General features: G+C 47.2%; 2 protein-coding genes across 3 annotated transcripts in view; one reads left to right on the top strand and one right to left on the bottom strand.

The window, feature by feature from the left end:
• The window catches only part of MELK (maternal embryonic leucine zipper kinase), a 300,470-nt gene extending 292,856 nt beyond the window's left edge, over positions 1–7,614 (bottom strand). Inside the window, exon 1 of one of the 2 annotated variants that reach the window (XM_063914642.1) lies at positions 7,477–7,614. The gene's annotated coding sequence lies outside the window, so the exon portion shown is untranslated. The remainder of the gene's footprint in view (positions 1–7,476) is intronic. The other variant, XM_063914643.1, reaches the window with a different exon arrangement.
• Positions 7,615–7,651: 37 nt separating this feature from the next.
• The window catches only part of LOC134905611 (uncharacterized), a 30,232-nt gene continuing 15,942 nt past the window's right edge, over positions 7,652–21,941 (top strand). The window contains exon 1 of the mRNA XM_063914644.1: positions 7,652–7,820. Within this exon, the coding sequence (XP_063770714.1) occupies positions 7,811–7,820 (10 nt within the window). The 5' untranslated portion in view covers positions 7,652–7,810. The remainder of the gene's footprint in view (positions 7,821–21,941) is intronic.

Below are 21,941 nucleotides of genomic sequence, written 5' to 3'. Positions count from 1 at the left end.
CGTCTACAACTATTGCCTGAGGGTCTCTTGACCTGGCGCAATACCTGTCGAGTTTTTTAATCATGTGGACGACTTCTGGGTGAAGTCCCCACTCTCCCGGTTGGAGGTCGTGCTGAGGAAGTCTGCTTCCCAGTTGTCCACTCCCGGAATGAATACTGTTGACAGTGCTATCACATGATTTTCCGCCCAGCGAAGAATCCCTGCAGCTTCTGCCATTGCCCTCCTGCTTCTTGAGCCACCATCTGTTTACGTGGGTGACTGCCATGATGTTGTCCGACTGGATCAACACCGGCTGACCTTGAAGCAGAGGTCTTGCTAAGCTTAGAGCATTGTAAATGGCCCTTAGCTTCAGGATATTTATGTGAAGTGATGTATCCAGGCTTGACCCTAAGACCTGGATATTCCTTCCCTGTGTGACTGCTCCCCAGCCTCGCAGGCTGGCATCCGTGGTCACCAGGACCCAGTCCTGAATGCCGAATCTGCGGCCCTCTAGAAGATGAGCACTCTGCAACCACCACAGGATGGATACCCTTGTCCTTGGTGACAGGGTTATCCGCTGATGCATCTGAAAATGCGACCCGGACCATTTGTCCAGTAGGTTCCACTGGAAAGTTCTTGCGTGGAATCTAACGAATGGGATTGCTTCGTAGGAAGCCACCATTTTTACCCAGAACCCTTGTGCATTGATGCACTGAGACTTGGTTCGGTCTTTGGAGGTTCCTGACTAACTCCCTGGCTTTCTCTTCCGGGAGAAACACCTTTTTTCTGGACTGTGTCCAGGAACATCCCTAGGAAACAGAAGACAAGTCGTCGGAACCAGCTGCGATTTTGGAATATTAAGAATCCAATCGTGCTGCCGCAACACTACCTGAGATAGTGCTACACCGACTTCCAACTGTTCCCTTGATCTTACCCTTATCAGGGAATCGTTCAAGTAAGGGATAACTAAAATTCCCTTCCTTCGAAGGGATATCATTTCGGCCATTACCTTGGTAAAGACCCGGGGTGTCGTGGACCATCCCTACGGCAGCGTCTGAACTGATAGTGACAGTTCTGTACCATAACCTGAGGTACCCTTGGTGAGAAGGGTAAATTTTGACATGAAGGTAAGCATCCTTGATGTCCCGAGACATCATGTAGTCCCCTTCTTCCAGGTTCGCAATCACTGCTCTGAGTGACTCAATCTTGAATTTGAACCTCTGTATGTAAGTGTTCAAAGATTTTAGATTTAGAATCGGTCTCACCGAGCCGTCTGGCTTCGGTACCACAATAGTGTGGAATAATACCCCGTTCCCTGTTGCAGGAGGGGTACCTTGATTATCACCTGCTGGGAATACAGCTTGTGAATGGCTTCCAAAACTGCCTCCCTGTCAGAAGGAGACGTCGGTAAAGCCGACTTTTGGAAACGGCGAGGGGGAGACGTCTCGAATTTCAATATGTACCCTTGAGATATTACCTGAAGGATCCAGGGGTCTACTTGCGAGTGAGCCCACTGCGCACTGAAATTCATTGAGAACGGGCCCCCACCGTGCCTGAGTTTGTAAGGCCCTAGCGTCATACTGAGGGCTTTGCAGAGGCGGGAAAGGATTTCTGTTCCTGGGAACTGGGTAATCTCTTCAGCCTTTTTCCTCTCCCTCTGTCACGAGCAGAAAAGAGGAACCTTTTGTCCGCTTGCCAACAAAGGACTGCGCCTGATAATACGGCGTCTTATTTTGAGAGGCGACCTGGGGTACAAACGTGGATTTCCCAGTTGTTGCCGTGGCCACCAGGTCTAAAAGACCGACCCCAAATGTCCCCTTTCAAAGGCAATACAGGTTGAGTATCCCTTATCCAAAATGCTTGGGACCAGAGGTATTTTGGATATCGGATTTTTCCGTATTTTGGAATAATTGCATACCATAATGAGATATCATGGTGATGGGACCTAAATCTAAGCACAGAATGCATTTATGTTACATATACACCTTATACACACAGCCAGAAGGTAATTTTAGCCAATATTTTTTGTGACTTTGTGCATTGAACAAAGTGTGTGTACATTCACACAAATCATTTATGTTTCATATACACCTTATACACACAGCCTGAAGGTCATTTAATACAATATTTTTAATAACTTTGTGTATTAAACAAAGCTTGTGTACACTGAGCCATCAGAAAACAAAGGTTTCACTATCTCACTCTCACTCAAAAAAGTCCGTATTTCGGAATATTCCGTATTTCGGAATATTTGGATATGGGATACTCAACCTGTACTTCCAAATGCCGTTTGGAATCCGCATCACCTGACCATTTTACTGGTAGAATTGGACAACGCACTTATACTTGATGCCAGTCGGCAAATATTCCGCTGTGCATCCTGCATATATAGAAATGCATCTTTTAAATGCTCTATAGGCAATAATATACTATCCTTATCTAGGATATCAATATTTCCAGTCAGGGAATCCGACCATGCCAACCCAGCACTGCACCTCCAGGCTGAGGCGATTGCTGGTCGCAGTATAACACCAGTATGTGTGTGAATACATTTTTGGATACCCTCCTGCTTTCTATCAGCAGGATCCTTAAGGGCGGCCATCTCATGAGAGGGTAGAGCCCTTGTTCTTACAAGCGTGTGAGCGCCTTATCCCCCCCTAGGGGGTGTTTCCCAACGCACCCTAACCTCTGGCGGGAAAGGGTATACAGCCAATACTTTTTAAGAAATCATCAATTGTTATCGGGGGGAAACCCACGCATCATCACACACCTCATTTTATTTCTCTGATTCAGGAAAACTACAGGTAGTTTTTCCCTCACCGAACATAATACCCCTTTTTGGTGGTACTTGTATTATCAGAAATGTATAAAACATTTTCCATTGTCTCAATCATGTAACGTGTGGCCCTACTGGAAATCACGGTTGTCTCTTCACCGTCGACACAGGAGTCAGTATCCGTGTCGGCGTCTGTATCTGCCATCTGAGGTAACGGGCGCTTTAGAGCCCCTGACGGCCTATGAGACGTCTGGACAGGCACAAGCTGAGTAGCCGGCTGTCTCATGTCAACCACTGTTTTTTTTATACAGAGCTGACACTGTCACGTAATTTTCAACAGTACATCCACTCAGGTGTCGACCCCCTAGGTGGTGACATCACTGTTACAGACACTCTGCTCCGTCTCCACATCATTTTTCTCCTCATACATGTCGACACAAACGTACCGACACAGCACACACACAGGGAATGCTCTGATAGAGGACAGGACCCCACTAGCCCTTTGGGGAGACAGAGGGAGAGTATGCCAGCACACACCAGAGCGCTATATATATATATATATATATATATATATATATATATATATATATATATATATATATATATATATATATATATATATATATATATATATATATATATATATATATATATATATATAAAACGAGCGCAGGTGCGGCACTCAGGCCACAGTTAGCAGCAAAAAAAGGACTGGCGGAGACTGTATAATTCAATCAATCAACGTTTCAATATAAATATTGTCATCAGCTGCTAACTGTGGCCTGAGTGCCGCACCTGCGATCGTTACATACTCTCCAATTGTGAGGGCACCGGCCCAAGCTGTCTATGCTGCAGGGAGTGCCGGACTCTGGAACATACATACATACATACATACATACACACACACATACAGGGATAACCTTATATAAGTGTTTTTCCCCTTATAGCTGCTGTATGTTTTAATACTGCGCCTAATTAGTGCCCCCCCTCTCTTTTTTTAACCCTTTCTGTAGTGTAGTGACTGCAGGGAAGAGCCAGGGAGCTTCCCTCCAACTGAGCTGTGAGGGAAAATGGCGCCAGTGTGCTGAGGAGATAGGCCCCGCCCCCTTTTCGGTGGCCTTATCACCCGTTTTTCTGTATATTCTGGCAGGGGTTAAATGCATCCATATAGCCCAGGAGCTATATGTGATGTTTTTTGCCATGTAAGGTATTTTTATCATGTTTTATTGCGTCTCAGAGCGCCCCCCCCAGCGCCCTGCACCCTCAGTGACCGGAGTATGAAGTGTGCTGAGAGCAATGGCGCACAGCTGCAGTGCTGTGCGCTACCTTATTGAAGACAGGAACGTCTTCTGACGCCGATTTTTCCGGACCTCTTCGCTCTTCTGGCTCTGTAAGGGGGCCGGCGGCGCGGCTCCGGGACCCATCCAGGCTGGGCCTGTGATCGTCCCTCTGGAGCTAATGTCCAGTAGCCAAGAAGCCCAATCCACTCTGCACGCAGGTGAGTTCGCTTCTTCTCCCCTTAGTCCCTCGATGCAGTGAGCCTGTTGCCAGCAGGTCTCACTGAAAATAACAAACCTAAACTAAAACTTTCACTAAGAAGCTCAGGAGAGCCCCTAGTGTGCACCCTTCTCGTCGGGCACAGAAATCTAACTGAGGCTTGGAGGAGGGTCATAGGGGGAGGAGCCAGTGCACACCAGTTAGTACTAAAGCTTTCTTTAGATGTGCCCAGTCTCCTGCGGAGCCGCTATTCCCCATGGTCCTTACGGAGTCCCCAGCATCCACTTAGGACGTTAGAGAAAGACTGTTTAGCGTGACTGCAGTAAGGATGTATGAGGATACATCTGTACTGCCATCATTTCCAACATGTTCACAGATAGGCATCTTTTGTGCTGAAGCCACTCCTAGTACAAGTTCTGCAAGTAAAGGAGAACACAAACCTTTAGAGCTAGAACCTGTTATGAGCACAACCCATAATGTTATCTCTTATGGGCCCTACACACAGCACGATCCGCCACCGACCTGCCCGGCGGCGGATATGGCCGACAGGCGACACGGCGGCGGAGGGGCAGTGACGGAGAAGGAGTGAAGTTTGTTCACCCCCCCTGGTCTCCATAGCAGTGCAGGCATATATGGACAATCTCGTCAATATTGGCCTGCATGCACAAGCGACGGGGCACCAGTAATGAACGAGCGCGGGGCCGCGCATCGTTCATCGCTGGTGCCTCCACACTGAAAGATATGAATGGTATCGCGTTCATATCTTTCAGCATTATCTGCCAGTATGTAGGGCCCATTAGATCCTGACACAATCCAATGGATTTATTTATTTTTTTAATATTTTTTTATTTTTTATTTTTTTTTAAGTCATCTGCATAATACATACTTTAGAAGAGTAAAAATAATCTCATAGAGTACATCAAAATCAAGATCTCAAAATCTCGCAACTTGCCTGATGGAAAAATTACTATAGTGGATGAGAACATTGCTTGCTTGTTTCTTTGACAAAGATTATCTGCAGTATCTAGGTCAGGCATGTCCAAACTGCGGCCCTCCAGCTGTTGAGAAACTACACATCCCAGCATGCCCTGACACAGCTTTAGCATTCTCTGACAGCAAAACTGTCAGGGCATGCTGGGATATGTAGTTTCACAACAGCTGGAGGGATGCAGTTTGGACATGCCTGATCTAGGTGGACTACTATGAGATGTAGTTAACTGATCATTATGTATTACCGACGGTCGGGATGCCGGTCATCAGTATACAGACAATGGCATCCCGGCCATCAGTATGCCAGCAGTGGATCAATCGCAGAGAGTCCCCATGCGGGCACGCTGCGCTTGCCACAGGTTCTATTTACATTATATGGGTGTCGTAGCCCGTGAACCGAGATTCCATGTGGCGGCACTGTCAGGATTCCAGTGTCTGCATCCTGACCGCCGGCAATTTAACTGCATCTCGATGTTAAGAAGGCACCAGCTTTTTAACTGTATTTATAATTCTACAGTGTTCCTGTTGGAATGGTTTCACCTTAGCGATCTGCGGCGAGTAGCTTCCGGTATCACTGGAAGTGCAGGATGCCAGACGATCTGACGTTTTTTTAAAGAGACAGTCATTTACAAGGCATTGTTTTGCCTAGTAAATTACTGCCTCTTTAAAAAAAGATCCACGATCGGCCAGCATGCCACACCTTCGGCAATCTCGGATGCCCTTTCCCATCACAAGAAAATAATCATCTAGATAAGCCCATTTCATGCAGGAACATTCACACAGCACTGAGAATTGAATTACCCTGTTCAAATCTAAAGCTAAGCACAACCTATCCAATTATCATACAGATCAGCCAATATACAGTTTGCTGCATGAGGCATACTGTTCCCGACCTCACAAACCCATTGTAGCGTTTAAAAGCACACATTGAGTATCAATCCTTCCGTCAGAGTTTATTCACAGCAGAACACACCTTCGGATAGTTTGTACCTACCTTAAGACAGTGTTTATATGCTCAACCAAACATACCTTTTGTTGTAAGGTAAACCAAAACCGAGTAACATACGATCTTCATTGCCATGAACATTTCTTCTGGTTCCTGGACTTGACCTTTAACAGGAGTGCCCAGCTTAGCTTTCCATTATTTCTAGTAAAGGGACCCATCATACAGTATGCCTGGTTCCGTCAATCAGCCCACCCTCTCTGCATCTAATGGTTGCCAGGCACTGATGGCTTTGTATTATAACCATTTGCTTGTTGTATTGTGCGAATGCGCAGAAGTGTTATGGATATTCTCACATGCACATATTAGCGGAGCAGCAGACGCCTCTTCTGAGCGTCCGCAGCTGCACAGATACAACCAGCCTTTGGAATGCTGTCAAAAAACTGCATACCCACAATTAGCTGGAAAAAAGTACTTATACCAAATCAGAGGAGGAGGACTGCTAACCATCAGAATCTGACGTCCATCTACTGGGAGCCCATTTATTAAGAATGACATATGCATTGTGATATGCCACTGTATTAAAGAGGACTCGCAGGAATAGTTTTTTTTCGGAGCCCATTCCTGCGATGTGCCTGGAGAGCTGCCGGAGATACTGTCAGGAGGGGTTCCAGGCTACCTAAACAAGGTGAAGCCCATAGGTTGCTGCAGGGGTCAATCTCCAGAATGTAAAAAAAAGTTGGTAACTCTAGCAGCATTGCATCCCCCATAGAAATGGGGGTTGCAGCTGCCTGCAGGAAAAGAGGGATCACAGCAGGTATCAGATGTCTGCTGTCCCTTAGGGATACATTTGGGGGATACTAAATAATATTTTCAGTTAACCCCCCCAAAAATGGGTGTTTTAGGAGATTAAGCAGCAAATATTCAGTGATAAATAGGCTCCTTGGAAAGTCAGCTGGAGGAGCAGAGAAAAACCAAGAAAACACCTCGTCCTTAAGGGGCTCCATTTCAGCATGTAAAAAGACAAAACGCCATCCTTAAAATATAAATATCAGATTACCAAATTTACTTTCTCCAGCTGAAATGCTGATGAAAAGCATTCTAGTAGTTTATTAAACAGATCCCCATATTCAGCATACAATGACTACAGCGCAGGCTGCTGCACACTGCCGGCACTACAGATGGGAAGATGATCTAAACACAAGAGACAGGCGTCTGCTCATATCCCATCACTACATAAAGTACAGGCCACCGGATAACCGGAGTAACTATCAGACATTCATGCACCGACCTGTCACTGGCTGATGCTCCTACACAGGGCGATCGCCAGAAAAGTCTGCGGCTGCCGCTAGTAGAGAGCAGTTGTGTGCAGAACGACGCGAGCAACCTTCTATAATACGTCTGACATGATGTCATGAACATTTAAATCTGCCGGCAGGGAGTACAGCTTCCGGCCAGCAAACGCCTCTGCCAATCAAATCAAACCAACTGCGAGAGAACGTACTGTGGCGCTCTGCATGCCGGGAAGAAGGTCAACTCTTACTACAGATAAACGTTGAGAGAGTTGTGACAAGTTGGTTGGCCAATGCGCCATGTAAGTGGAGGAAGAAAAACTAACTTGATTGATGTTCTCAAGTACGTTCATAGATCACGTACATGTAATGTAGTTACATTTTCAATTACCACTGTATCTATTAATATGAGCTGACATTAGAACGAGGTATCTCGGTGATAGTAGAGCAAAGGATGACGCTGAGAGAAGATAAAGTGACTTTGAGTGTCGCATTATTATTATTTTCTCTATCGTCCTAAGTGGATGCTGGGGTTCCTGAAAGGACCATGGGGAATAGCGGCTCCGCAGGAGACAGGGCACAAAAGTAAAGCTTTTACAGGTCAGGTGGTGTGTACTGGCTCCTCCCCCCATGACCCTCCTCCAGACTCCAGTTAGATTTTTGTGCCCGGCCGAGAAGGGTGCAATTCTAGGTGGCTCTCATAAAGAGCTGCTTAGAGAGTTTAGCTTAGGTTTTTTATTTTACAGTGATTCCTGCTGGCAACAGGATCACTGCAACGAGGGACAGAGGGGAGAAGAAGTGAACTCACCTGCGTGCAGGATGGATTGGCTTCTTGGCTACTGGACATGAAGCTCCAGAGGGACGATCACAGGTACAGCCTGGATGGTCACCGGAGCCACGCCGCCGGCCCCCTCACAGATGCTGAAGCAAGAAGAGGTCCAGAATCGGCGGCTGAAGACTCCTGCAGTCTTCTTAAGGTAGCGCACAGCACTGCAGCTGTGCGCCATTTTCCTCTCAGCACACTTCACACGGCAGTCACTGAGGGTGCAGGGCGCTGGGGGGGGGCGCCCTGGGAGGCAAATGAAAACCTTTAAAAAGGCTAAAAATACCTCACATATAGCCCCAGAGGCTATATGGAGATATTTACCCCTGCCTAAATGTACTAAATAGCGGGAGACGAGCCCGCCGGAAAAGGGGCGGGGCCTATCTCCTCAGCACACGGCGCCATTTTCTGTCACAGCTCCGCTGGTCAGGAAGGCTCCCAGGTCTCTCCCCTGCACTGCACTACAGAAACAGGGTATAACAGAGAGGGGGGGCAAAATAAATGGCAATATATTAATATAAAAGCAGCTATAAGGGAGCACTTAATCATAAGGCTATCCCTGTCATATATAGCGCTTTTTGGTGTGTGCTGGCAGACTCTCCCTCTGTCTCCCCAAAGGGCTAGTGGGTCCTGTCTTCGTATAGAGCATTCCCTGTGTGTCTGCTGTGTGTCGGTACGTGTGTGTCGACATGTATGAGGACGTTATTGGTGTGGAGGCGGAGCAATTGCCAAATATGAGGATGTCACCTCCTAGGGGGTCGACACCAGAATGGATGCCTTTATTTGTGGAATTACGGGATAGCGTCAACTCGCTTAAGCAGTCGTTTGCCGACATGAGGCGGCCGGACACTCAATTAGTGCCTGTCCAGGCGCCTCAAATACCGTCAGGGGCTGTAAAACGCCCCTTGCCTCAGTCGGTCGACACAGACCCAGACACAGGCACTGATTCCGGTGGTGAAGGTGACGAATTAACCGTATTTTCCAGTAGGGCCACACGTTATATGATTTTGGCAATAAAGGAGATGTTACATTTAGCTGATACTACAGGTACCACTAAACAGGGTATTATGTGGGGTGTGAAAAAACTACCAGTAGTTTTTACCGAATCAGAAGAATTAAATGACGTGTGTGATGAAGCGTGGGGTGCCCCGATAAAAAAACTGCTAATTTCAAAGAAGTTATTGGCTTTATACCCTTTCCCGCCAGAGGTTAGGGAGCGCTGGGAAACACCTCCTAGGGTGGACAAAGCGCTAACACGCTTATAAAAACAAGTGGCGTTACCCTCTCCTGAGACGGCCGCACTTAAAGATCCATCAGATAGGAGGATGGAAAATATCCAAAAAGGTATATACACACATGCAGGTGTTATACTACGACCAGATATTGCGACTGCCTGGATGTGCAGTGCTGGGGTAGTTTGGTCAGAGTCCCTGATCGAAAATATTGATACCCTGGACAGGGACAATATTTTACTGTCGTTAGAACAAATAAAGGATGCATTTCTTTATATGCGTGATGCACAGAGAGATATCTGCACACTGGCATCACGGGTAAGTGCTATGTCCATTTCGGCCAGAAGAGCTTTATGGACACGACAGTGGACAGGCGATGCGTAGAGGAGTTATTTGGGGTCGGTCTATCGGATTTGGTGGCCACGGCTACGGCCGGGAAATCCACCTTTCTACCTCAAGTCACTCCCCAACAGAAAAAGGCACCGACCTTTCAACCGCAGCCCTTTCGTTCCTTTAAAAATAAGAGAGCAAAGGGCTATTCATATCTGCCACGAGGCAGAGGACGAGGGAAGAGACAGCAACAGGCAGCTCCTTCCCAGGAACAGAAGCCCTCCCCGGCTTCTACAAAAGCCTCAGCATGACGCTGGGGCTTCGCAAGCGGACTCGGGGGCGGTAGGCGGTCGTCTCAAGAATTACAGCGCGCAGTGGGCTCACTCGCAGGTAAATCCCTGGATCCTGCAGATAATATCTCAGGGGTACAGGTTGAAATTAGAGACAGAGCCACCTCGCCGTTTCCTGAAGTCTGCTTTACCAACGTCCCCCTCAGAAAGGGAGACGGTTTTGGAAGCCATTCACAAGCTGTATTCTCAGCAGGTGATAGTCAAGGTACCTCTTCTACAACAAGGGAAGGGGTATTATTCCACTCTTTTTGTGGTACCGAAGCCGGATGGCTCGGTAAGGCCTATTCTAAATCTGAAGTCCTTGAACCTGTACATAAAGAAGTTCAAGTTCAAGATGGAGTCACTCAGAGCAGTGATAGCGAACCTGGAAGAAGGGGACTTTATGGTATCCTTGGACATCAAGGATGCGTATCTCCACGTTCCAATTACCCCTCACACCAGGGGTACCTCAGGTTCGTTGTACAAAACTGTCACTATCAGTTTCAGACGCTGCCGTTTGGTTTGTCCACGGCATCTCGGGTCTTTACAAAGGTAATGGCCGAGATAATATTTCTTCTTCGAAGAAAAGGCGTATTAATTATCCCATACTTGGACGATCTCCTAATAAGGGCAAGGTCCAGAGAACAGCTAGAGATGGGTTTAGCACTATCTCAAGAGGTGCTAAAGCAGCACGGATGGATTCTGAATATTCCAAAATCCCAATTAATGCCGACAACTCGTCTGCTGTTCCTGGGGATGATTCTGGACACAGTTCAGAAAAAGGTTTTTCTTCCCGAAGAAAAAGCCAAGGAGTTATCTGACCTGGTCAGGAACCTCCTAAAACCAGGAAAGGTGTCTGTACATCAATGCACAAGAGTCCTGGGAAAAAATGGTAGCTTCTTACGAAGCAATCCCTTTCGGCAGATTCCATGCAAAGGGATCTGTTGGACAAATGGTCAGGGTCGCATCTTCAGATGCACCTGCGGATAACCCTGTCGCCGAGGACAAGGGTATCCCTTCTGTGGTGGTTGCAGGAGGCTCATCTATTGGAGGGCCGCAGATTCGGGCCAGCCTGAGAGGCTGGGGAGCAGTCACACAGGGAAGAAATTTCCAGGGAGTGTGGTCGAGCCTGAAAAAGTCTCTTCACATAAGCATTCTGGAACTAAGAGCAATCTACAATGCTCTAAGCCAGGCGAAACCTCTGCTTCAAGGAAGACCGGTGTTGATCCAGTCGGACAACATCACGGCAGTCGCCCATGTAAACAGACAGGGCGGCACAAGAAGCAGGAGGGCAATGGCAGAAGCTGCCAGGATCCTTCGCTGGGCAGAGAATCACGTGATAGCACTGTCAGCAGTATTCATCCCGGGCGTGGACAACTGGGAAGCAGACTTCCTCAGCAGACACGACCTTCACCCGGGAGAGTGGGGACTTCATCCAGAAGTTTTCCACATGCTATTAAACCGTTGGGTAAAACCAATGGTGGACATGATGGCGTCTCGCCTCAACAAGACACTGGACAGGTATTGCGCCAGGTCAAGAGATCCGCAGGCAATAGCTGTGGACGCGCTGGTAACACATTGGGTGTACCAGTCGGTATAGGTGTTTCCTCCTCTGCCTCTCATACCAAAGGTTTTGAGGATTATACGGCAAAGAGGAGTAAGACTAGTGGCTCCGGATTGGCCAAGAAGGACTTGGTACCCGGAACTTCAAGAGATGGTCACGGACGATCCGTGGCCTCTACTTCTGAGAAGGGACCTGCTTCAGCAGGGTCCTTGTCTTTTTCAAGTCTTACCGCGGCTGCGTTTGACGGCATGGCGTTTGACTGCCAGATCCTAAAAGGAAAAGGCGTTCCAGAAGAAGTCATTCCTACCTTGATAAAGGCAAGGAAGGAAGTCACCGCGAAGCATTATCGCCGTATTTGGCGAAAATATGTTGCGTGGTGCGAGCAGCGGAGTGCTCCGATGGAGGAATTTCAACTGGGTCGTTTTCCTACATTTCCTGCAATCAGGATTGTCTATGGGTCTCAAATTGGGATCTATTAAGGTTCAAATTTCGGCCCTATCAATATTCTTCCAAAAAGAATTGGCCTCAGTCCCTGAGGTCCAGATTTTTATCAAAGGAGTACTGCATATACAGCCTCCTGTGGTGCCTAAGGTGGCACCGTAGGATCTAAATGTAGTTTTAGATTTCCTCAGATCCAATTGGTTTGAACCACTAAAGAATGTGGATTTGAAATATCTCACATGGAAAGTGACTATGTTACTGGCCCTGGCTTCGGCCGGGAGAGTATCTGAACTGGCGGCTTTGTCTTATAAAAGCCCTTATTTAATTTTCCATTCGACATAGGGCAGAGCTGCGGACGCGTCCGCATTTTCTCCCTAAGGTGGTATCAGCGTTTCACCTGAACCAGCCTATTGTAGTGCCTGCGGCTACAGACGACTTGAAGGACTCCAAGTTGTTGGACGTTGTCAGAGCCTTAAAAATATACATTTAAAGGACGGCTGGAGTCAGAAAATCTGACTCGCTGTTTATACTGTATGCACCCAACAAGTTGGGTGCACCTGCTTCTAAGCAGTCGATTGCTCGTTGGATTTGTAACAAAATTCAACTTGTACATTCTGTGGCAGGCCTGCCACAGCCTAAATCTGTTAAGGCCCATTCCGCAAGGAAGGTGGGCTCATCTTGGGCGGCTGCCCGAGGGGTCTCGGCATTACAACTCTGCCGAGCAGCTACGTGGTCAGGGGAGAACACGTTTGTAAATTTTTACAAATTTGATACCCTGGCAAAGGAGGACCTGGAGTTCTCTCATTCGGTGCTGCAGAGTCATCCGCACTCTCCCGCCCGTTTGGGAGCTTTGGTATAATCCCCATGGTCCTTTCAGGAACCCCAGCATCCACTTAGGACGATAGAGAAAATAAGAATTTACTTACCGATAATTCTATTTCTCGGAGTCCGTAGTGGATGCTGGGCGCCCATCCCAAGTGCGGATTATCTGCAATACTTGTACATAGTTATTGTTAACTAATTCGGGTTATTGTTTAGGAAGCCATCTTTCAGAGGCTCCTCTGTTATCATACTGTTAACTGGGTTTAGATCACAAGTTGTACGGTGTGATTGGTGTGGCTGGTATGAGTCTTACCCGGGATTCAAAATCCTCCCTTATTGTGTACGCTCGTCCGGGCACAGTACCTAACTGGAGTCTGGAGGAGGGTCATGGGGGGAGGAGCCAGTACACACCACCTGACCTGTAAAAGCTTTACTTTTGTGCCCTGTCTCCTGCGGAGCCGCTATTCCCCATGGTCCTTTCAGGAACCCCAGCATCCACTACGGACTCCGAGAAATAGAATTATCGGTAAGTAAATTCTTATTATTAATTAGAATCGTCATAGGCAATGTGCAGCAGTATTAGGCAACAGGACCAGTTGAGTATAGATAATATTACATTTTCTAATATTCTATCAATAATACATTTATCCTCTCCCCTATCGTTATCGCTACAAAAATCCCTAAAAAATTCCCAGGGTGAACACCATCTAATCCTCTACAGCTGCTAAACCAGGGCTTGGTCAAATGGGAAAATGCCTTCCTTTTTCTTTTTGTGTGACCTACACGAATGAAATGCCAGCTTTAACCTTAAGCAGCTAATAGGCAAAAACAGGAGTGGTTTCAGGTAGCTCGGAATCCCCCTCCTCTTGGCAATTTATAACAACAATAGCAATATATAGGGGGGGTTATTCAGAGATGTTAGCAAACCAAAAAAGTTAGCAATTGGACAAAGCCATGTTGCGCTGCAGGTGTAACATGTGCAGGGAGATTAAGATTTGGGTGGGGTGTCATACGCACACGCAGGGGGGATTTCCAAGTACCTGGAAACTCCCCCTTTACCGTTTTTATATTAACGCCGGAGTTCGGGGGCATAAGTATAAAGAGGCAGAGCTGCCTTCTTACGTAGACAGGCTGCTGGGCTGTCTGTCTGCCTGTAGGCAGCATCAGCGCGCAGCTCCTCTCAGGCATTCCTGGGCTGGCTGGGTGAAGCAGCGATCTATTAAAAGATCATCTGCAGGTGTGTGACGGGGAGGGGGGTGCGGTGCGCCGCGGAGAGGGGGAGGAAGGGGCTTTAATAAATGATGCTGTCCGGTGACCCGTTAGCCGAAGAGGGGGACGGGGGCCAGCGTTTTTATTATGGTGGTTAATGAAATAAATATATATATATATATATATATACACACTCTATAATGGCGGCACTCAGGATTAATAAGTAATGACTTAGACCAACAGCTTGGTCTGAGTCTTTACTTATTAATCCTGAGTACCGCCATTGGAGTTTGTATTACACGCATCCTGAGGGCTGACGTTGAGGAGGGTACCAGGCACAGCAAGTTGCAGTTTCCTATGAGTGCCGGAGCTGGTAGTTTTTAGAGAGAGAGAAGTTCTGGTGGCTGATGTATACTGGCTGCTTTTTATGTTTATGTGAGTATAATATACAGTATGTGTGTGTGTGTGTGTGTGTGTGTGTGTGTGTGTCAGCTGTGTGTATATATATTGTGTGTATGTGTGGTAATGTATGTATGCTGCATGTGTGTGTATGTCAAGTGTCCATATATGTATGCTACTGTATGTGTGTGTCTGCTGTAAGTATGCTATGTGTGTGTGTGTGTGTGTGTGTGTGTGTGTGTGTGTGTGTGTGTGTGTGTGTGTGTTGTGTGTGTGTGTATATATGTTTGCTGTGTATATGTATGATATGGGTGTGTGTGTATTCAATGTGTGTGTTTGTAAATATGCTGTGTGTACGGGATGCGGTCAGGAGACTGCCGATCACAATACCGACGCCAGGATCCCGGCATCTGAAAATCCTGCTGGTCGGCATGCCGATCAACAGGGACTATTCTCACTCATGGGTGTCCACAACACCCATAGAGTTGGAATAGAACCTGTGGTGAGCGCAGCAAGCCCGCAAGGGGCTTCATTGCACTCGCCATCTAACATCCGGGATCCCGGCGCTGGTATTGTGACCGTGTATACGCACACACACACACACACACATATATTCATATGTCTGTGTATATGGAATTCCCCCATAAAAATCCTGTGTTTGCTCCTGGGTGTGTTCAAACTAAAATCTACATTGCAGTGTAAAAATAAAGCAGCCAATATTTACCCTACACATAAACAAAATAATCCACCCAAATCTAAATCTCTCTGTGTATGTTACATCTGCCACACCTGCAGTGCAACATGGTTTTGCCCAATTGCTAACTTTTTTGGTATGCTAACCACTCTGAATAACCCCATAATATGATTACTAGAGCTGCCATCACATTGTGCAGTTTAAGGTACAGAGCAGAGCTGCTGCTCATGCCCAGTGGTAGCAGCTTTTTCTACCAAGTTTGCTGCGTGTGCGGATCTGAGTCCCCAATCAGTGTACTGAACCAGAGAGTAGCTACCAGGAAGAAGAGACAGGAGCATTACCATTAGGTGGAAGAATGTGTGCTCAGAAAGTGCAGTACTGGTTCTATTATGTTTATTTATTATCGTATGTTTAACTTTTTCATGACTACTTATTTATATTATTATAAATAAATTATTATATTATTATTTAAATGTTTGCTACAGCCCATCTATAGTGTTAAATATTAATACTGTGCATATATAAAGTTCCATATAGTATCCAGTGTATAAAAAGGCCAATGTTTACATTAATGTCCAGGGTCGTTACTAGGTTCTCCCGCTCCTTCAGACTCGCGCACTTGCTCCAATATCCCACAGAGTGGGAGATTGTGCACTTCATTTAGAAAGCCCCCTCTAGAAATCCTGCGTTTGCCACTGGCAGCTAACCAAATACCAAATGTCTGACTATGACACATGTTTGAATCCCCTGCAGGATGAGCTCTGTTGTGTTTATTTTAATACAGATAATGATGTACACTTGTATTTCTCTATCGTCCTTGTGGATGCTGGGGTTCCTGAAAGGACCATGGGGAATAGCGGCTCCGCAGGAGACAGGGCACAAAAAGTAAAGCTTTCCGATCAGGTGGTGTGCACTGGCTCCTCCCCCTATGACCCCCCTCCAGACTCCAGTTAGATTTTTGTGCCCGGCCGAGAAGGGTGCAATCTAGGTGGCTCTCCTAAAGAGCTGCTTAGAGAAAGTTTAGCTTAGGTTTTTTATTTTACAGTGAGTCCTGCTGGCAACAGGATCACTGCAACGAGGGACTTAGGGGAGAAGGAGTGAACTCACCTGCGTGCAGGATGGATTGGCTTCTTGGCTACTGGACATCAGCTCCAGAGGGACGATCACAGGTACAGCCTGGATGGTCACCGGAGCCGCGCCGCCGGCCCCCTTGCAGATGCTGAAGTAAGAAGAGGTCCAGAATCGGCGGCTGAAGACTCCTGCAGTCTTCTAAAGGTAGCGCACAGCACTGCAGCTGTGCGCCATTTTCCTCTCAGCACACTTCACACGGCAGTCACTGAGGGTGCAGGGCGCTGGGAGGGGGGCGCCCTGGAAGGCAAATGAAAACCTTTTTTGGCGAAAAATACCTCACATATAGCCCCCAGAGGCTATATGGAGATATTTAACCCCTGCCAAGATTCACTAAATAGCGGGAGACGAGCCCGCCGAAAAAGGGGCGGGGCCTATCTCCTCAGCACACAGCGCCATTTTCTCTCACAGAAAGCCTGGAGAGAAGGCTCCCAGGCTCTCCCCTGCACTGCACTACAGAAACAGGGTTAAAACAGAGAGGGGGGGCACTGATTTTGGCGATATTGAGATATATATAAAGATGCTATAAGGGAAAACACTTATATAAGGTTGTCCCTATATAATTATAGCGTTTTGGTGTGTGCTGGCAAACTCTCCCTCTGTCTCCCCAAAGGGCTAGTGTGGGTCCTGTCCTCTGTCAGAGCATTCCCGGTGTGTGTGCTGTGTGTCGGTACGTGTGTGTCGACATGTATGAGGACGATGTTGGTGAGGAGGCGGAGAAATTGCCTGTAATGGTGATGTCACTCTCTAGGGAGTCGACACCGGAATGGATGGCTTATTTAGGGAATTACGTGAGAATGTCAACACGCTGCAAGGTCGGTTGACGACGTGAGACGACCGACAAACTATTAGTACCGGTCCAGGCGTCTCAGAAACACCGTCAGAGGCGTTAAAAACGCCCATTTACCTCAGTCGGTCGACACAGACACAGACACGGACACTGAATCCAGTGTCGACGGTGAATAAAGAAACGTATTTCTCATTAGGGCCACACGTTAAGGGCAATGAAGGAGGTGTTGCATATTTCTGATACTACAAGTACCACAAAAAAGGGTATTATGTGGGAGTGAAAAAACTACCTGTAGTTTTTCCTGAATCAGATAAAATAAAATGAAGTGTGTGATGATGCGTGGGGTTACCCCGATAGCAAATATTGGCGTTATACCCTTTCCCGCCAGAAATTAGGGCGCGTTGGGAAACACCCCTTAGGGTGATAAGGCGCTCACACGCTTATCAAGTGGCGTTACCGTCTCCAGATACGGCCGCCCTCAAGGAGCCAGCTGATAGGAAGCTGGAAAGATATCCTAAAAAGTATATACACACATACGGTGGTTATACTGCGACCAGCGATCGCCATCAGCCTGGAGATGCAGTGCTGGGTTGGCTTGGTCGGATTCCCTGACTGAAAATATTTTATTCATATAGAGCATTTAATAGGATGCATTCTATATATATGTACGTGAGATGCACAGAGGGATATTTGCTCTCTGGCATCAAGATAAGTACGTTGTCCATATCACCCAGAAGATGTCATGGACACGACAGTGGTCAGGTGATACAGATCCCATACGGCACATGGAAGTATTGCCGTATAAAGGGAAGGAGTTAGTTGGGGTCGGTCCATCGGACCTGGGGACCACGGCAACAGCTGGGAAATCCAACCTTTTTACCCCAAGTTACATCTTAGCTGAAAAAGACACCGTCTTTTCAGCCTCAATCCTTCCTTTCCCATGAGGGCATGCAGGCAAAAGGCCAGTCATATCTGCCCAGACATAGAGGTAAGGGAAGTAGACTGCAGCAGGCAGCCCCTTCCCAGGAAAAGAAGCCCTCCACCGCGTCTGCCAAGTCCTCAGCATGACGCTGGGGCCATGCAAGCGGACTCAAGGTGGGGGGGTAGTCTCAAGAGTCTCAGCGCGCAGTGGGATCACTCGCAGGTTGACCCCTAGATAGTACAAGTATTATCCCAGGGGTACAGATTGGAGAGTCGAGACATCTTCTCCTCGCAGGTTTCTGAAGTCTGCTTTACCAACGGCTCCCTCCGACAGGGAGGCAGCATTGGAAACAATTCACAAGCTGTATATCCAGCAGGTGATAAATCAAAGTACCCCTCCTACAACAAGGAAAAGGGTATTATTTTTCCACACTATATTGTGGTACTGACGCCAGACGGCTTGGTGAGACATAGTCTAAACTGAAATCTTTGAACACTTGCATAAAAGGTTCAAATCGAGATGGAGTCACTCAGAGCAGTGATAGCGAACCGGAAAAAAGGGGACTATATGGTGTCCCTGGACATCAAGGATTACCTCCATGTCCAAATTTGCCCTTCTCAACAAGGGTACCTCTGGTTCGTGGTACAGAACTGTCAATATCAGTTTCAGACGATGCCGTTTGAATTATCCACGGCACCCCGGGCCTTTTACCAAGGTAATGGCCGAAAAGATGTTTCTTCAAAGAAAAAAGGCATCTAAATTATCCCTTACTTGGACGATATCCTGAAAAGGGCAAGTTCCAGAGAACAGTTGGAGGTCGGAAGAGCACTATCTAAAGTAGTTCTACGACAGCACGACTGGATTCTAAATATTCCAAGAATCGCAGCTGTTTTCCGACGATACGTCTGCTGTTCCTAGGAATGATTCTGGGCATAGTCCAGAAAAAGGTGTTCCTCCGGGAGGAAAAAGCCAAGGAGTTATTCGACCTAGTCAGAAACCTCCTAAAACCAGGCCAAGTATCAGTGCATCAATGCACAGGAGTCCTGGGAAAAATGGTGGCTTCTTACGAAGCGATTCCATTCGGCAGATCTCAGGGGATTTGCTGGACGAATGGTCCGGATCGCATTTTCAGATGCATCAGCGGATAATCCTGTCTCCAAGGACAAGGGTGTCTCTTCTGTGGGGGCTGCAGAGTGCTCATCTTTTAGAGGGCAGCACACTCAGCATTCAGGACTGTGTTCTGGGGACCACGGATACCAGCCTGAGAGGCTGGGGAGTAGTCACACAGGGAAAAAATTTCCAAGGAAGTGTGGTCAAGTCTGGAGACTTCTCTCCACATGAATATACTGGAGCTAAGGGCAATTTACAATGCTCTGAGCCTAGGAAGACTCCTGCTTCAAAGTCAACCGGTGCTGATCCAGTAGGACATCATCATGGCGGTCGCCCACGTTATCAGACGGGGCGACACAAGAAGCAGGAGGGCAATGACAGCAAGGATTCTTCGCTGGGCGGAAAATCATGTGATAACACTGTCAGCAGTGTTCATTCCGGGAGTGGGCAACTGGGAAGATTTCCTCAGCATAAATGAATTCCACCCGGAAAAGTGGAAACTTAATCTGGAAGTTTCCACATGATTGTAAACCGTTGGGAAAGACCAAAGGTGGTTATGATGGCGTCCCACCTGAAGCGCCAGGTCAAGAGACACTCAGGCAATAGCTGGGACGCTCTGGTAACACCGTCGGTGTACCAGTCGGTGTATGTGTTCCATCCTCTGCTTTTCATACCCAATGTATTGAAAATGATAGGAAGGAGAGGAGTAAGAACTATACTCGTGGCTCCGGTTTGGCCAAGAAGGACTTGGTTCCCGGAACTTCAAGAGATACTAAGAAGGGTCTTGATTCGGCAAGAACCGTGTCTGTTCCGGGACTTACCGCAGCTGCGTTGACGCCAAGGCGGGTGAACGCCGGATCCTAAGGGAAGAGGCATTCCGGAAGAGGTCATCCCTACCCTGGTCAGAGCCAGGAAGGAGGTGACCGCACAACATTATCACCACTTAGGTGAAAATATGTGCCAGGGTGTGAGTCCAGGAAGGCTCCACGGAAGAATTTCAACTAGGTTAATTTCTACATTTCCTGCAAACAGGAGTGTCTATGGGTCTCAAATTGGGTCCATTAAGGTTCAAATTTCGGCCTGTTGATTTTCTTCCAGAAAGAAATTGGCTTCAGTTCCTGAAGTCCAGAAGTTGTTAAGGGAGTACTGCATATACAGCCCCTTTGCTGTCTCCAGTGGCACTGGGCGATCTCAAAGTAGTTTTGGGATTCCTAAAAAATCACATTGGTTTAAACAACTCAAATCTGTGGATTTGATATATCTCACATGGAAAATGACCATGCTGTTGGTCCTGGCCTCGGCCAGGCGAGTGTCAGAATTGGCGGCTTTATCTCACAAAGCCATATCTGATTGTCCATTCGGACAGAGCAAAGCTGCGGACTCGTCCCCAGTTTCTCCTTAAGGTGGTGTCAGCGTTTCACCTGAACCGGCTTATTGTGGTACCTGCGGCTACTAGGGACTTGGAGGACTCCAAGTTGCTGGATGTTATCAGGGCCCTGAAAATATAGTTTCCAGGTTGGCTGGAGTCAGGAAATCTGACTTGCTGTTTATCCTGTATGCACCCAACAATGCTGGGTGCTTCTGCTTCTAAGCAGTCGATTGCTCGTGGGATTGGTAGCACAATTCAACTTGCACATTCTGTGGCAGGCCTGCCACAGTCTAAATCTGTTAAGGCCCATTCCACAAGGAAGGTGGGCTCATCTTGGGCGGCTGCCCGAGGGGTCTCGGCATTACAACTTTGCCGAGCAGCTACGTGGTCGGGGGAGAACACGTTTGTAAAATTCTACAAATTTGATACCCTGGCAAAAGAGGACCTGGAGTTCTCTCATTCGGTGCTGCAGAGTCATCCGCACTCTCCCGCCCGTTTGGGAGCTTTGGTATAATCCCCATGGTCCTTTCAGGAACCCCAGCATCCACAAGGACGATAGAGAAAATAAGAATTTACTTACCGATAATTCTATTTCTCGGAGTCCGTAGTGGATGCTGGGCGCCCATCCCAAGTGCGGATTATCTGCAATACTTGTACATAGTTATTGCTAACTAAATCGGGTTATTGTTGTTGTGAGCCATCTTTTCAGAGGCTCCGCTGTTATCATACTGTTAACTGGGTTCAGATCACAGGTTGTACAGTGTGATTGGTGTGGCTGGTATGAGTCTTACCCGGGATTCAAAATTCCTCCCTTATTGTGTACGCTCGTCCGGGCACAGTACCTAACTGGAGTCTGGAGGGGGGTCATAGGGGGAGGAGCCAGTGCACACCACCTGATCGGAAAGCTTTACTTTTTGTGCCCTGTCTCCTGCGGAGCCGCTATTCCCCATGGTCCTTTCAGGAACCCCAGCATCCACTACGGACTCCGAGAAATAGAATTATCGGTAAGTAAATTCTTATTATTGTGCAGATATTAATTGTATTTGTAAAAGTATAGACTAATGGCCCGTACAAAAACAAACATATAGGATACAACTGAACCAGCGCTGCGTGGAGGTCAATAGATTCGTATTCATGCAATTTCCTTCTTTTAACTCAGTGTACCCAAAAGAGAGGAAATATAGAAGAACATAGTGCAGTACCTTCTATTAAAACAAATTTAATAACATTGCACAAAACATTTAAAAATACAATAAAAAGGTGGTTAGCTGAAATAAACCACTTTCTATCACTGTAGTTACA

The sequence above is a fragment of the Pseudophryne corroboree genome, chromosome 1 (genome assembly GCF_028390025.1).
Source record: "Pseudophryne corroboree isolate aPseCor3 chromosome 1, aPseCor3.hap2, whole genome shotgun sequence".
NCBI lineage: Eukaryota > Metazoa > Chordata > Amphibia > Anura > Myobatrachidae > Pseudophryne > Pseudophryne corroboree.
Note: the sequence above shows the minus strand (reverse complement) of the source record. Positions and strands in the feature narration are given on the sequence as shown.